This window comes from Pelodiscus sinensis, chromosome 1 (genome assembly GCF_052426305.1).
Source record: "Pelodiscus sinensis isolate ZL-2025 chromosome 1, ASM5242630v1, whole genome shotgun sequence".
Lineage (NCBI taxonomy): Eukaryota > Metazoa > Chordata > Testudines > Trionychidae > Pelodiscus > Pelodiscus sinensis.
The window spans coordinates 223,652,617-223,670,495 of record NC_143052.1 but is presented as its reverse complement, the minus strand read 5'-3'; the positions used below and the strand labels follow the sequence as shown (position 1 = coordinate 223,670,495).

The 17,879-nt window shown below is 39.1% G+C and overlaps 1 protein-coding gene across 3 annotated transcripts in view; it reads right to left on the bottom strand.

Moving 5' to 3' along the window:
• Positions 1-17,879, bottom strand: part of PUDP (pseudouridine 5'-phosphatase) — a 120,693-nt gene that overhangs the window by 38,261 nt on the left and 64,553 nt on the right. For all 3 annotated transcript variants that reach the window (XM_075915411.2, XM_075915394.2, XM_006114119.4), the window contains exon 3: positions 14,043-14,272. In XM_075915411.2, the coding sequence (XP_075771526.2) occupies positions 14,043-14,272 (230 nt within the window). The remainder of the gene's footprint in view (positions 1-14,042; positions 14,273-17,879) is intronic.

Genomic DNA, 17,879 nt, shown 5'->3' with positions numbered 1-17,879 from the left:
TAAATGGATTATTTCCATCGGTCTCCTTAGGGGTATGTCTACACTACCCCCCTAGTTCGAACTAGGGGGGGTAATGTAGTCATACGGAGTTGCAAATGAAGCCCGGGATTTGAGTTTCCCGGGCTTCATTTGCATGAAGCCGGCCGGCGCCATTTTTAAATGCCGGCTAGTTCGGACTCTGTGCTGCGCGGCTACACGCGGCACGGACTAGCTAGTTCGGATTAGGCTTCCTATCCGAACTAGCTGTACGCCTCGTGGAACAGCTTGGCTTCTTTGATGGAAGAGAAGAACAGCATTTCTACTATGATGTGGAAGTGTTTCCTTCTTCAAATCAGCAACACTGCAGCTTTGCCTAGACTTAGTTTGAACCACCTGTCTATCTTTGAATAAACTATTGTTGTAAAATAAAATAAAAAAAATCCTGGGATGGAAGTGCTAAGCATGCTTTAATAGATGATAAACCTATCCCTTTTTTCAGTTCTTCTCTGAGTTACTACTTGGTCTTTTATATTTATAACTAGAAGACTTACCCTTTGTTATGTGGGTCCAGCTTGTGGGGTAGGAGGAGCACAGGCCTCCAGCTAGTGCTCCTTGTTCCCAGCTTGGGGATGGGGTACCATGGAGGCCCTCCCACTGGCACTTCCTGGGCTTGGCCCTCACTAGTGATCCATGGCCCAAGAATAGGGGGGTGGATGTGGAGGTGGTTCAAGGAGGCTTCCCACTGGCACTTCCCAGGCCAAGACCTGGAGGTTAGTTCTTCTTGGTCCTGGGCGGAGAAAGAGGCTGTGCTGGACTGCTGGCACTGCCATGCTGGGCAGCTTGGCAGTGTGTGGGAGTCCTGTGGTCCTGGAGGACAGGGCTGCATTGCCCAGCCCCGGCAGTGCTCCGGGGAAGGGGAGGGACATGGTAGGGCTTCCCCCTCCTCAGTCTGGCACTGGGGATGAGGACTGGAAGGGAGGGGTTTGGGGCAGGGTAGCCTCTTATTTGGGCCGATGGCCGGAAAGATGGCAAATTCCATCCTCAGCTTGTTCCCAGTGGTCACAGCAGTCCCCTATGTTCACTGCCCCCAGTGGTGACTATGCAGTATCATGTCGCTCTGGCCCACTCCTTTCCATGTTTCGGAAACAACTGAATTATTGGCACATCCTGTTTTTGTGCCTCACCTAAACCCTGGCCTTTCTTTAAGTTAGGATAAGAGGACGTTGTATACCAAATTTGGTTGTGTTAGTGGGTACCATTTAGGAGAAGTTCTTGAACAGACTCACAAACAAACAGATGCCTCTAAAACACACACATACATACACACACACAAATTTATCACAGTAAAAATATTTTGTTACCAAACACTTCTTTATGAAGTACATTTTGTAAATATTTATAAGTGTGGTCATTTTCTGATGTAACAGTGTGTGTACTAACACTGCATAATTTTTTGCCCTGGTTAACCAAGATATAATCTGTTAGTGCTCACTGATCACCCTATAATATGTAGATTTTCTGAAATGATTCTAAAAAACCCATAAAGAACATTAAAAATTCATCCTCACCCATGCAACTGAATAAACTTGACGGGAGGGTTGAATACTGTAGCTCTGAAAATTATCAGCAGTTTCACCTTTCATGAACAACACAATAATTTCAAAAATAAAATAAAAAGAGAATACAGGAATATAATGACACACACTGTGCCTTTCAAAGATTTCTGCAGGTCTTTCTAAATTAACAAATTACAAAAAAAGCAACAAAAATACCCTTAACAATTCAATTGCTTGTTTTAGTCTTATTCTTTGTTCTAAAACTCCAAAGAAACATTTTTATGACAGGCTCTGGCATGATTGCCAAGGTAATTTGAGCTAGAGAGAGGATCAGTGCACTAGATCTTTTTGAAAGAAGATTTATTCATTGTTTGCTGTAACCCTGAAGACATTAAAACATTTTAGTGAAAATTTTTGTTAATTAAAATTTAATTAGTCAATTCTTACTCTGTTTGGCATCTCCAAAAAATGCTCAAGGTCTTCAAGTGAAAAAGATAACTCAATGAGCGGTTTATCATAAAAGAAGTATTTCTGCCTTTTTTCCTATTTACTGTGCATAATTAATGTGATAATACTCATAATGAGCTCCCTAAAACCATTAGTAATACATATGTAGTGACCTTCTAATCTGAATATAATGTTTTTGTGAATTTGAAGGTGTACCAGTCTCTTTATGTTTATGCAACTATATCATGTAGAAGAAAAGAAGGCTGCAGAACATCATTTATTATTTTGCATCAGATTTCATCAAGTCCTTTAGCAACTGCTTGATCAAGACAAATGCAAGGAGTTTTTTTCTAAAACGGGTACACCCAAGAATAAGAACCAAGTCTCCTTTCCTACAACAATCATAGGACAAGTATCAAGTGAAAGAAAACTTTGAACAGATTATTTTTGTATGAAATCTGAATGACTTTTTTCATCTTTGTAAGACAAATACATCTATAAACAAGAATGCAAACCAGTATCTACAACTCTTAACTAAATTGTGTTCAAACCATGCAACATCTTCTATACATGTACACCATGGCTAGTAGAGGATTGAAAGAAGTTTTATAAATATCTCTTTCCTTTGGCTGCTTTGTAAATAAAACCATATAATTCCTTTATAGGGGCCCTTACTTATACTGTGTCCTTAAATGTCCTACATTCCTAAATGCAGTTTTCTTTTCGTCTGTCTCAATTTTTTATGGCAGCTTGAAGTATAAAAGAGCATTAAAGATTCATGCCTTTAGTCTGGAATCTGTTGATATTCTTCCACCCCTTCACACTGTTGTAACAAACACAAAGTTTTGCAATCCCTGAAGTTGCTTTCAAGCCTGGAGGGCACAAAATAGGATTTAAATACTAAGACTATTTACAGGCAGAAGCTGGTGGCAGGATGCAGCCACCTGCTTATTTAGTACAGGTTATACGTCTCTAGTTTGGCATTCTCTGGTCCGGCATCATCCGTGGTTGTTAGTTAGCAGATGTCCACTTATCATGGGTGTATCCAACTTTCCCGTAGTCCCATAAATTTTGTTTACAGCCATCAGTCCTGGCTCTCAGTGATCTGCACTGTTAGCTCCAATTTACCCCTAAAACCTTTCTCTCAGCCAAGTAAGCAGTGGAAGTGTTGGTAATGCTGCTGGACAATATTGACCTCCCTTGGCCCAGCAAATTCTCTGGTTTGGTACTGGTCAGGTCCCAAGGGTCCTGGACTAGAGAAGATCTCCCTTATATCAAGCAGAGAGCATCCTATGCCAATCCTCTGTGATCTTCACATACTAGTTACAAGCTTCTGGATGGTATTCAAGGTGTTGGTTTTAATTTATAAAACCTTAAATGGTTTAAGACCTGGTTACCTCTGATCACTTCCCTCCACACAGGATAGTGATACAACTGCAGTCAGGACAACCAGGAATAAGAACTAATTACAATTGTCCTTTCCTATAACAATCATAGTATAGGTATTGAATTTGGAACAAAGAGTTAGCATCAAATGTTAATTCTATATAAGACAGGGAGTTACATCACTTGTTGTTCTTCACCACCCCACAGATATGCATATGCTTATCGGAAAGTGGACTAGTGACTCGACTAGTTGCTTCCCTCCCCCTTTGCTGCCTCTATCAGAGAGAGGCAGCAAAGAGGAAGCAGGCGCTGGTGCTGGGGGGATCCAGCTTAAAAGCCAGCACCCAAGTCCTTCTCAAATGTCCACTTCAGAATTGGGGCTTTGCAGTGGACTTAGAATAACAATAAATTCAGACTCTGATTGAGAAAGAAGGGAAAAAGAAGTTCCACAGTCAAGGACCCTAGAGTGAAAATCCTGGAACCAGGAGTTTCCCCCCTTTCAAATTGAAATAACCCTATCTTCAATGCCTTTATTAGTAGCAATTATGTAAGCAAAGAATAGACAGTGAGGTGGTACCTACCTAACCAGGCCACACACAGCCAAGGTTTCGTAAATCAATGCCAGTACCTTGAATTGCACCTGGAAATTTACTAGAAACTACTGAATATTGTATACATTTGTGGTATCCTCTCCCCATAAAGTTTGTATAGTATTCAGGCAGCCACAGTCTTCACATGCTTAGTTTATGGCTCATCTCCATACACAATCTCCCATAGAACATATGACAGCAGTCCAGTCAACCATTTGTACTTGGAAGGTGCTTTTTTTTGTATGCAAATTAATGCATAAATGCTGTCCAGGCCTCCAGATATTTTGAAAATCAGTTTCAAAAACTGTGTTAGCCAGGGTTTAAAATTGGAAATGGTTATCCCCAGCAGTATGATGATAAAATAGTTGGTAATAAAATAAAAAAGAATTTACCCCCAGGAAATTATACCATGTATACAGCATAATGGTTTATATTAACCGTTTCTTTTTATAGCCATGCTTCAGCTAAGGCAAAAATCACAACTAACTGAGATCTATTAAAGAAAAAGGAATAGCAGAATTTGTGAAAGAATGCTATTGCTACAGCTGTATGCTCTTAGGTGAAAATTGCTATCTTATTGCATATACTGTTTTTGTTGCTTTTATAATAAATAAAATGCTTAAACTGTGAATTGTAAATATTCAGAAAAGAGTGAGGCCCATATATTTACGAACAGAAAATACTACAGATTAACAATGATTGACTCTAAAATGCATAGCTTAAGCAGCAGGGGTTCCAATTTGCAGCTGCAGTATATAACTTAATAACAAATTTATGCCTTTGTAACTCCCTTACCTTATTTAAAGTATGGCTAACAGATTCCAAGTCTTAGTACGCACATTGAGCATGACAGAAACTCCTTTAGGTAGATTTAATATGACTAAGACATTAAAGGCTTTCAGAAAAATTAAGTAAGTAAAACATTTGAACTGAAAGTGGATCAGCTGTGAAAAACAAAGTGAGAAAATTGTGTTGGTGAAAAAATAAGAACAAAACCAACATTAAAAACTCTTTTTAGGTATGCTCGAATCATAGTGATGAGCATGTTTAATGCTAAACAGTTCCTTCAATCACTTTTTTAGCTACTGTATAAATTATAGCATGGTTACAGGGCCTGGAATTCCCATAACTCTTTCACCTCTTCTTTTGTAACAACAATATCGCGACATCTACTTTTGATTTGGAGACAATTTGTATCTTTAAGTCAGCAGCACAGCCATGGGCACCCGCCTAGCCCCACAATATGCCAACATCTTTATCGCTGACCTTGAACAACATTTCCTCAGCTCTTGTCCTCTAGCGCCCTATTACTCTATTTAGCTACATCAATGATATCTTCATTGTATGGACCCACGGGAAGAATTTCACAGGGATTTCAACAACTTCCACCCCACCATCCACCTCAGCCTGGATGGGTCCACACAAGAAATCCACTTTCTTGATACTACAGTACAATTACATGACAGACACATTTCCACCACCTTTTACCGGAAACCTACCGACTGCTATACTTAACTTCATGCCTCTAGCTTCCATCCAAGACACATTTCTCAATCTACTGTTTACAGCTAAGTCCTAAGATACAACCAGATTTGCTCCAATCACACAGACAGAGACAAACACCTACAAGATCTATATAGAGCATTCTTAAAACTGAAATGCCCATCTTGATAATTGAAAAAACATATCGACAGAGCCAGAAGAGTACCCAGATATGAACTACTTCAAGACAGGCCAAAAAGAGAAAACAACAGATCACCACTTGTCATCACCTACAGCCCACAACTGAAACCCCTCCAATGCATTATCAACAATCTACAACCTATCCTGGAAAATGACCCCTCACTCTCACAGGCCTTGAGGTAAAAGCCAATCATCGCCTACAGACAACCCTCTAACCTCAAACAAATTCTTTCCAGGAACTACACAACACTCCTCCATCATAATCATGCAGAGACCCACCCCTGCTATAAGTCCTGATGCCAACTCTGTCCACACATCTACATAAGTGATTTCATCACTGGACTCAAATGAACCCCTGATGTAGTGGCTGATGTGGTTAACTGCACATCCACTAATGTGATCTATGCCATCAAATGCCAGGAATGCCCCTCTGCCCGTGCTATTTCAGGCCAATTCCACAAGCCAAATACACAGGGAAGGGTTGGAACTTAACTTCATTTACAGTTTGATTCCTATCAGAGAGGAATGAATAAAGACCCTGGCTGGCTAGCACACTACCTTCCACATTCTAATGACTTAATCAACCAAACAATGGGTACTTAAAGAGGTGCAATTGTTCTTATTAGCATCTTGAAACTTGAAAAATCTAATTCACTATTTTTTTCTCTTTTTTTTCTTTATCCTCCCCCCTTTCTTTATTTATTCTTGGATCTGGACTTTTAATACTCCAGTCATCAGAAGAAGTGGATTGTGCCCACGAAAGCTCATGATACCATCTACATGTTTTGTTAGTCTTTAAGGTGCTGCTAGACTATTCATTGTTTTTTAAAATTCTCCAGTTACAGACTAATTCTGCTACGCCTCCTAAACAAAACTTAATGCAATCTGACCAATCTGAAGAACTGTACTGAACAGTCACTGGAGGCAGAACAGACTACTATTCATGATTTTGGGTTTCATTAACCAAAAATTACCGAAGTGGGAGGGGAAAAGAACCATAAATCAGAGAAGAATTATTTAAAGTAAGTGACTTAAAACAGGCTAAGTTTCTGTACCATATTTGAAAAATCTGCTCTCTTGCAATGCTAGATTAAAAACAAAAGAATTTATAATTTAATTCACTATTAAGGTAAATCTCAATCCTTGTAGAGAGTACTATATTATTTGAATTTCACAGAACAGCTGTAGGAAGGAAGGTGGGTAGGTAAGTAGGTAGGAAGAAATTAAGGATCTGATTTTAGAAACAAGTACACAGTTATATTCGTATGCATTGTCCTCACTGCAGGGACAGGCAACCATGAATAGTGGGTAGGCTGTGTGAATGGGCCTCTTTCACCTCAGTGGGCGATAGTAGCTCACCTGAGGCTTTGCAGCCCTCCTGTCTGCTCTCCATCCCCACGCACCTCTCATGCAGTGGGGCACTAGAAGTCCCTCACTTTTTACTTCTCCCCCTCCCTTTCAGCACTTTTGGTGCATTCAAATTGCCCGATACCCACTCTGTCCCTGCTTCTCCTCTCCATCCCAGAGCTGGAATGCCACTCAGCTGTTCTTGATATGAGGCACCTCTGAAAGTTCTGGGAGGGAAGGCATAAGAAGTGCGGAGTTCTGGTGAGAGAGGCACCTGGGGAAGGGAGACAGGCAGGAGGCTCCATGGGCTGCAGTTTGCCACCACTGCCTCAGTGGGATTACTCATGTATTTAAAGTATATGCATAAATATTTGCATATGCATAAGTATTTTCAACATGAGAGGCCAAACTATCTGTATTACAACTCTATCATTTTTTTTTGTCATTTCAAAATATAACTATGTCAGTGCTACTAATGACATTATTTAAACAAAAGCTAGTGTAGGCAACCTTCCCCTCCTTTTTTGTCATTGATTAGTGTTGGGTAGTATCCTGAGTGAATGGTTTGCATATTTCAGCAAATCATGGTGTTAGTTGAGTATTAGGGAACTGCTGAAAGAGGAGAGTCAAGTTTGCATAGAGAACCCTAACTGTGCATTTGGTGGTTTTCAGAAGTTTGAGTTTTGCTCTACCTTCTGGAAGGAAACAACATGCTCCTCAGCACCCTTAACTCAGCATTAATGCAATTTTTATTGAATATAATAATATTCTGGACAAATCCTGAAGACTCCAGTCTTCACTGAATACCATTTACCATCCATTTCAGTGGATGAGACTATCTGCCCAGCAAGACACGGTGGCAGAACTGACAACACAGTGAATACTTCAGGATTTCACCAATTAATTTGTTTAGTCAATAACCCATGCTATATCAGCTTTATATCATCAATTTTAACGTGGGAAACACAGACCTTTGAACTCAGATCTATTTTTTGTGACTGTGAAACATTCACATTTGCTATTAATTTTAGATCTGCAACACAAAACAAAATCAATTCATTCTTACATGAAATTCATGGAAAGAAAATTCTGAAGATTAGAAGTAATATTAAGAACAACAGAAAGTGACTTCAAGAGGTCATATGGAAGAAATCAGAAGTCATTATGCCAACTGCTCATGTGAAAAAAAGAGTTTAATGAAAATAATTATCTTGAGATTTGTACTTTTTGGGGGGAAAAATAAATTGGGCTTCCTTTGCCTCTGCTTTTCATTAGGTCCTGCTTGATGGTCACACAATGCTGACTTTATAATTATTATGCAATTTTATTAATTATTTTGGAAAGCATAGATTCTAGGGATTTTTCTTTGTTTTTTAATGCCCAAATTTCAACATTTGTGATTTTAGTGGATGTCCAGAAATGACAGAAAAATCTGTTGCATCATTTGCGCTAAGATAATGTTAAAATAAAAAAAAATAGAGGCTGTATGGAAGACTAAGAAAGAACAGGAGCTCACAAAGAGCTCTGTGGTGACACAGGTTCAGATCAATGAACTCTTGAGGTATGTATACACTGCAATAAAACAACAAAAGCTGGCTCATGTTAGTTGACTTGGATTGGTCTGTGTAGCCAGACAGGAACCCCCCTTGTAACATCCATTTTTGCTTGCCTGGAGCATCCAGGGCACACAGAGCAGAAGGCCCAGGCTGTGTGACCGTGAATGGCTATAAACAGAGATACGCCAATTGCTGATCAAGAGGCTGCCAAGGAGTGCCCTTGACTGAAACCCATATTTCAGGGGGAGGAATCTCTCGCCCAGTAAAAAAAATGTCTAGTATTCACAATTTAGTTATCTCTCTCTTGCAAGTGTAAATTAACTTGAAACTTGCTTGTAAGAACTGGCGCCACAAAACGGACCAGTACAATTCGGCATCTTAGATAAGAAAGAAGATACGGGCCCCCAGGGGTATATAGATGGGTCCAGCAGCATATTTTCTCTGAGTGTCAATCTACCATCTATCTGCTGGTCGGGTTAGGTGTTTGATCTCCCGAGGTTCCAGAGGGGACGCCCACCTCGTATTCGTCTTTCCTAGGAATTGAGAGACCGGCCCTGGCCTGACACGCTGGAGTCGAGAGGCACAGAAAGGGGTAAAAATTGTACCTGGATGTGGTCCTTTGCTTAAGAATATATATACATAGTGTTAGAGCTCTTTAAAGATTAAGCTGTCACTTGGTACCATTATTTCTATCTTTACCTTTTTTCTGTGATCATTTTTAAGACCTATATATATATATATATATATATATATTTGCTAGCATTTAAGAAATAGAGCATTAGCCATTGTAACCATATGCTTTTATAAGTCTTTTAATAAACCTGTAACTGTTTAAGCTTTAACCTGACTCCTCCAGTTGCTGTAACAGAACCAAGCATAATTTAAAAGAACTTCAGCTGGTCATAAAAGGACAGACATAGGGAGAGCTTGGGCGTTTGGATCTGTGTCACTCCCAGGTGACAAGATCCGTTGGGGCACCTTTTCAGCCTTTCCTAGGCTGCCCTCTGCGAAGGAACCCCTGTGTTCTAGCAGCTAAAATCTAAGGTGTAATAAGCTCTTCCTATATAATGGGGCGTCTGTTGGCCTGCTGGCCACCCTCTGCGATGGGACCCCGGTCCTAGCAGTAAAGACACGGACATTAAACCTTTTCTCGGAAACACACACACACACACACACACACACACACACACACACACACACACACACACACACTGCCCTGACCGTTGGCTGACAGTCTGGCACCTGTTAAAGAAAAGTGGGCCTTATAGCCAAAGCTCCAGAACAATCCCAAACACCGACAGGGCTATTTTTAGACCCTTAACATAAGCCTGAGTCAATTGAGGTAGGCTTTGAGAGTCACTTTCTTTTTCTGTGTAGATGTACTCTTAGGGTATGTCTAGACTACAGGCTTTTCTTGACAGAGGCTTTGTTGACAGATACTGTCGACAAAGCTTCTGTGGACAAAGAGTGTCCAGACTACATCCAGTTCTGTCGACAAAGCAAGCTGCTTTGTTGACATGAGAGTGTAGACGCAAAGGACAGTGTAGATGCAATACTGCCTTCTGTCGACAGAACTCTGTTGACAAAAGGCATTATTCCTCGCAGAATGAGGTTTACTGCCGTTGACAAAACTGCCGAGTTCTGTCGACAAAATGTCGACAGAACTCGGCGGTAGTGTAGATGCAGGTATACTTTTGTCAATAAAAGACCACTTTTGTAGACAAAAACCTGTAGTCTAGACACACAATGACAGATTTCACCACTGTCTTCAGAAATAGGCTAAAGAACAGATTATTTCAAAATACCTTGGAAATTTAAAGTTTAAAACAAAACAGAAGCAAAGTCAGACTATAATTTATATGATACCATGTTCAAATATATTCACTATTAGCACAGGAAAAGCTCAATTTTTTTGTTTGTAGTCAAATGGGAAAATAATTTATCTGAAGTGTAATATCTGGAACACAAAAACAATGCCTGTGAGATCTGACAATTTGTATGGTGAATTTTTATCATCTTTGAGATTTTCATGATACCCTCACAGCTTTTATCTATAGTGGATCAATAAAAACAAATATCAATTATTGTTTCAGAATGGTTATGGAATCATGACCCCCTTGTTCCTACTGTTAAAACTCCACAACGACTGTTTCTATCACAGCTCAATCCCCTGCCTTACACACACATCAACACCCCACACACCATTACTAGACATGCCAAATCCCTAGATACTCTTATTCCCTTTGCAGCAAATAAATTCCAGTACTTCCTTTCTGGTACTTTCTTAATTGCACAACACCACTTTTAGTAACTTTTATCTTAAATAAAAAAAACAGTTAAAATAGTCAGAGAATATATTACACATATATTTTCTATATCAACATGAAGCATTGCAAACTTAAAAATCTCTGCTTATTAAAATATATAGTTATCTGGAAATATTACTTTAAATGATACCTGCTTTGAATTAAAGGTAAGCAAAAGCAAAACAAACAAAAGACACTCTACAATATACAAATAATAAAACATTTGTCTTTTTTTCTTTCTATAAAAGAACCTTTAAAATGAATGATCAAGGACTATCATCTCCTCACTTCTGGCTCTAAATTAAGGTTACAGTCTTCTGTGGCATCACTAATGAGAATATTCAAAACTTAGAGCCATTCCTGCAAAAACTTACTCATACAAGAAGTCCTTATGCATGCAACAATTGTCCAATATGTACTACACACACAAGAGGTATTTGACTGAATAAGGTATTGCATATCTGGGGACCCTTCATCAGTTGCTTAGCAAAAAGAGAGACATAAAGGTTTGGTTTTCACAGTCTCCCACATGTACAAAATAAATATGAGCTTCATTTTATTATATATACCCACATACACACATAATCAGCATCAGTCACAATAAAAACAGTGTTACTGTTCTTTTTGCTTTGCAGTTCACCTTAAATATGCAAGTTCCAAAGGTTTTTCCAGTATGTACAGCTGAAAACAGTATGTTAAATAAATTTCAATAAGAGCAATTATAATTTGCTTACACAATTCATATATGTACCCTACCAATGAAAGATATAGCTAGAATTATTTCAGTTTAAATTCCTCAGTGTCTCAGAAAACAATTTAGATTTCAAGTCAGAATGATGAAATGCATAAAAATAGTATGAGAACTGTTGTAAAACAGTAGCACAAATGGATTACACACAGAAGTTTCAAGCAATATAATACATTAGTGCAAGGAACACAAAAGTGACTGTAAAGTAAGGAATTAATTTGTATTTCTTTTTATTTTTTTATGTTAAATTGTAAATTATATTTCTAAATGTATGTCTCTTTCATTTTCCCTCCAGCAAAATTACAAGCAAGCACAGGAAAAGAGTCATTATAGAGCTAATATTGCCAAAAATGTTGCAGAACTCAGTTGGCATCCTGTTTAATGCAGTACATTTCTAAAATGGCAAAATGACTACTGACTCATAACTCTCACGGCACTGCACTGAACAGTGTTCTCTCTAAGGTGCGGGGCAGCACAGTTTCACAGGTGATTAATCAGCCGAGACAAGTCGGTCAGCTCTGTGCAAGGAACCCTGAGCCTCTGACTGGGCCCGACTTATTAATCACCTGTGAAGCTGTGCTACCCCACACTTTAGAGGGAACACTTCAAGAACAATCATCAACAGCTTTATTTACTAATTTATTCACTCCTACTTATGTAAATAAGGGGCTCGGATGAAACAGAAAGTCTATTCAGAGAAAGGTTGAAATACAATAGCTAACTGACGCAAATATGCCTACATATCCATTGTTCTCCATGGACCAACAATAAACTCTTCTCTAATCTACACTAAAATTTGGATCAAAAAAATTGCAATTACAAAAATAATTTTCTTAGTAATATTGAGGATCTCAAAATTTCTTTACAGGCTCCATGATTCAAGCAGAACTGAAAAAAAAGTTAAGTATTTCATAGATAAATTGTGTTCATTTAAAATAACAATGATTATATTACTTAAAATAAGTATCTATCTTTCAGATAACTCCACAGGTTTCTGAGTTAGAAATTTAACAAGTCTGTATGAGAAAAAGAAAACCATTTTCTGCTTCAAATGATATTTCTCAATGATAGGTTTTGAAATCATAAACCATGAATTGTGACCCAATAGATTCAGCATGCAGGATATAGAGATGGAATGAAGGAAATCTATGCCCTTTCTACTGAAAATGTATATTTATTATTTAGACATTTAAGCAATAAATCAACCACAGACACTTTAAGAAAACTGACCTATCTTTAAATAATGTTCCTAAACTTTGAGCACAAAAACTTAGCTTTCAAATGTATACACATAGTGGAAATCATTGAACTGTCCTGTTACTTCACAGAGCCATGCAGTAAATCAAGTGTAATTTGCATTACAAAACATTATACAGTGAACAAATAGGACAATTTCCAATAATGCCAGGCTTCTACAACAAAGGATGTTGTGTGTGTGTTTTTTTAAAATGATTCCTGGGGGGAATTCTATACAAAAAAAAAAAATTCTGCACGCAATATTTTCAAATTCTGCAGAATTTTATTTCTAAAATAAGACAACATATTCTATTGGTAATTATTCTGGTAATAATTTTGGTAATAATTTTGGGTATGTCTAGACTACAGGCTTTTGTCGACAGTATCTGTCGACAAAGCTTGTGTCGACAAAGAGCATCTAGAGTACATCCAGTTCTGTCGACAAAACAAGCCGCTTTGTCGACATAACAGTGTGGACGCAAAAGACAGTGTAGATGCAATAATGCCTTCTGTTGACAGAACTCTGTCGACAAAAGGCGTTATTCCTCGTAGAATGAGGTTTACATACGTCGACAAAACTGCTGAGTTTTGTCAATGTTATGTCGACGTAACTCAAAGGCAGTGTGAACGCAGGTATAGTTTTGTCGACAAAAGTCCACTTTTGTCGACAAAACCCTGTAGTCTAGACACACCCTTTGTTATTTTTTCAAAATGCCAGTCAGCAAGTATGCAACAATTCAGAGACACACAAAATTGCAGAAAATACACGAAAAATACTGTAGCCCCTTCGGCTCAGATACCTTGCCTACGCTTCAGAGCCCAGAGGAAGAAAAAGCCCGATGCTGGATCCCATCCTTGTGTGGTGTTTGCTTTCCTCAGGGCATGCTGGGAACTATAGATGTTGGAAACTCTCCTTTCCTTCACCTCCCCAAGCAGTGTCTTCTATGTGCAAGCTGGGATCTGCGGGGTCCAACGACTCCCCAGTGGCAGCCAGCAGCACTGAGGCCAATTTCCGTGAGGGAAAGAAAATTCTGCATGTACAACATTAATTTCTGCAAAATTCTGTATTGTGCAGTAACACAAAATCCCCCGAGGAGTATTTTCATTGGCTATTAAACTTCAGTCTCTTAAACAAAATAACACACCCTCTCCCCCCAACTTTAGTCTAATTTGTTTATTTCTGACTTTTCAGTTAATTCAAACCCTACCTTTTCTGGAGGGGGAGGAGGGTGAAATCTCTTTGCACAAACTAAAAATATGTCAGGCTGTGGCTTGCTGTTCTTCGCATCTGGGTCATCTCCCAACACAATGTGATGAAACAGACTAAAGAAGTCTTTGTGTTTGCTTGTTTTCATCTCAAATGTCACTCCAGCTGAGCTAGTAGCAATAGCGATAGGTATATTGTGTTTGTGTAGATGACGGATCAGCTTTTCAACCCCTGAAAGACAAATTAACATGTGTTTTAATATTCATGTCCTATTTACAGTACTTCAGGCTGTGGCATAATGAAGTAGTTTTACTGAATATAATAAGGGTTCATTTGTCCTCCGTCACTCTTGAAAGGAATTCTTATTAAGGTTATGTCTCTACTGTAACTGCAGATGTAATTGGACCACATGTAGATGCACCTGAGCTACCTTTGATCTAGCTAATTTGAACAACAAGAGCAGCAAAGCCACAGCAACATGGGCAGCACCACAGTCTGAAAAAGATTCCTAGGTACCTTGTGTATTTTCTTTTGTGGCTCACTCTTACTCCTGTGGCTTCAGTACTATTGTTATTTGAGCTGATTGAGCTCAATGTTTGTCTATACATGCTGAAGTCACACCTCACATGGCAATGTAGGCAAACTCTAAGTATGACCAAGATAACAAGAATGAGAGAAGCCTGGAAGGCTGCTCTAACTTATATTGGTAGTGTAAAATCCCTGAGCAATCTCATATCAATAGAGAATTACGATTACAAAGCTCCATCATATCCCCTGAAGCAGGCAGAAACATGAAGAAAAGGCCAGGGTAGTGGTCAGATACCCTCAAAGAAGAATTACAAGCAAGTAATTTTCTAGTTTCTTCACATGAAGGAAAAGAAAAATGACAAAACATGTTATGGTGCTGACACCATTAAACTGCAATTACATTTTAACTGTTAGAGCTATGGCAATTTACTCAACAACTAATAAATGACAATATGGTGTGGCATGCCTAAGTCCAACCATCAAATATGCAAAACAAAGCTGCAATGCTTAATAGATTCAAATTAAGTGATAGAAATAATATTTACATTTTCTAAACTGCTGCACAAAATCGACTGCTGCAGGTCCTACCTGTTCAAATAGCTAAATTCATGACTTATTAAGATTTGGATTACAATACTGCAATTTGATACGTATTCATATAGCTACTACTATAATACCCTTGTAAGCTGTACAAACAAACTCTAGGATGTTACTCATCAAGGTTAATCCCAGATCAGATATAAAGCTACCAGATTTCATAAAATTAGATTATTAAAATGGACTTTTGAGGAGAATATATTCAATAATGCACTTAAACAGCAGACTTCACATGGGACCTCAGTGCTTTAATTAGGACCTGCTATCAAAAATGACTTTCAAAAACAGATGGTCTCAAATTTTCTAGTATAAATGTTTGCAGTTTCATGACTTTTAATAGAAATATTTCCCATTCACTCCAGAAGAAAATTTGGCCCATTGAAATAATAATTGAAACAAAGGGAAATGAGTTATCCAGACACACTTTTTTGATAAGTCACGTATCCATTTTCACAAAAACTGGACAATTGAACAAAACCCTTTCAGCAATATTATGGGGGTATTAACATTAATAGCACTATATATCAACAATGCAAAACCAATACATATTAGCAATATAAAGCCATTAATGTTAATACCCCATACTATTGCTAATATGCATTGTTTTAGCACATATACAGTAATTCCTCATTTAACACGTGCCCCCTTAACATGTTTCCGCAATAGCACGATTTCCTTTTTAGGGAACAGTTTTTGAATTACATGACCGCCCCCAGAATAACACGATTTCCGCAGCCGGCCCGTTGCCGGCAGCTGCACGGGGCTTCCTCCACCTCCCTGCAAAGCGGCAGAGGGTTCGCCGCTCGCTGCACCGTTCCCCACTGACTTCCCTCACTGGATGCCTTGCCCCCTCTCCTCCGCCCCTCGCTGCAGGCCAGCAGCTGTGTGGGGCTTCCCCCGCCTCCCTGCAAAGCGACGGAGGGTTCGCTGCTCGCTGCGCCATTCCCCCGGCAATCCCACCTCACCGGAAGCAGTGCGGGTTCTGGCAGACCTGTCACGGGGCATACTCCCAACATAATTCCCCTCCCCTCTCCTCCTTCCCTTCCCCAGAGCCAAACACCTCCCCGCCCTGCTGTAACCCAGTCCACTTTCTCTCCCATCCTTATGTCCCTGTCCCAACAGACACCATCGCTTGAAACGCAACCCCCATCTTTTCCATTATTTTCAATGGGAAAACTGACCCCGCATAACACGTTTTCACTTAACACGAACATTTTCTGAAACATATCTATAGTGTTAAATGAGGAATTACTGTATATGTAAACAAACATGGACAAAACAACACAAATACAGTGTTTAGAAATACACATGAAAGTGATGTCTATATAATAACTTGCATGGCAATGGAATGAATCGGTATCATTTACTTCTGAAAGCCTCACTTGCGTGGTTCCCACTAATTGAATCCTAACTGAACTTATTCTACATTTCAAAACTATTAGTTTCAAATAGTCACTTTTCGTTTTAGAGAGACACAAAGACAAAGAGAAAAAAAAAGTCCATTAGACAAAATCTCCATCTCCAGTCCATCCTTCCTACAGAAAACAACTCTCAGAAGCCCAGCATGGATACAATTCAATCAAAAGCCAATCACAACTTTTCTATATATAAAAATGTTACTTTCAATATTTTTTATTATGTTTCCTTTCAAATTCTGTACAACTGAGCACGTGGTAAGTAAGGCGATATTAATACAAATATTTCCAATTAAAAAAGTACGTTAGTCAATTAAGGTTCTTATCAACACAGGGTGTGGATACTTTCTAGCAGTTTAAATAAGCATTGTGACTAACATATGTCATGTGCTCGTTTTGTCATTCTCTCCCTAATGAGAGAATTCTTGAGCAGGCCCTCTCTCCTGCACTGACAATCTTTATGTTTATTATAGACTTCAGTTGTGTCAGAGAAGCCTTTATTGACCATGGGCTTCCTCCTGGAGCTGTAAGAAACATTTTAAGACACCGTGAGCTCAATCCATGGAATGCTTGAAGAGACAGATCTTCAGACTTATCCACTATTCTGTAGGAACCTAGTGTATCAAGTACCGGACAGGTCTCATGTTCACAGTTGCCAGTGTTCCTGAGTCTTGCTGCCATATTCTACACTGATGGTGTTTCCTAGAGCTTCAGGAAGAGCTCAAACAGTTTTATTGCATTACGCTGGATTAACTATAAGGTACTGCTTTTATCAACATCAAATACTACAGCAAAGGCCAGGAGGATGGGAATGGATGTTGGCCAGATCTCAGAGGAGATCCATGCCATTAAAGAAGTATCAATTCTATCTCCTGACCTGAATCCAGATTGTGCTGGGCCTAGTCAATTAGCTCAAATTAGATGAGCTTGATGTTAGATAGCTTCTCTGAGCTTGTCCAAGAACAGAAAGTTTGACTGTGGGCAGCAACTGACAGATGTATGCAGAGTGGGGACTTTCTGTGCTGGTTAGATTGTTATGTGCCAAAGGAGGAAGAGGAAATTCCTTCTCCGAATGTGGTGTTCACTACCTTGAACAGGGCTGGCACCATTTGATCACAGCTCTCTTTCAAGCTAGGAACACCATGGCTCAGAGTCACACATTATGGGTCGAGACTCCTTTAAAATGTTAAATCTCCTGATCAGAGTGTATTAAATTCCAGAAATGTAGAGATTTTACTGGTTGATGGGTTAGGGCAGGGTGGTATTAGATTCCTTAGGAACCCTTCCCAAATGTGTAA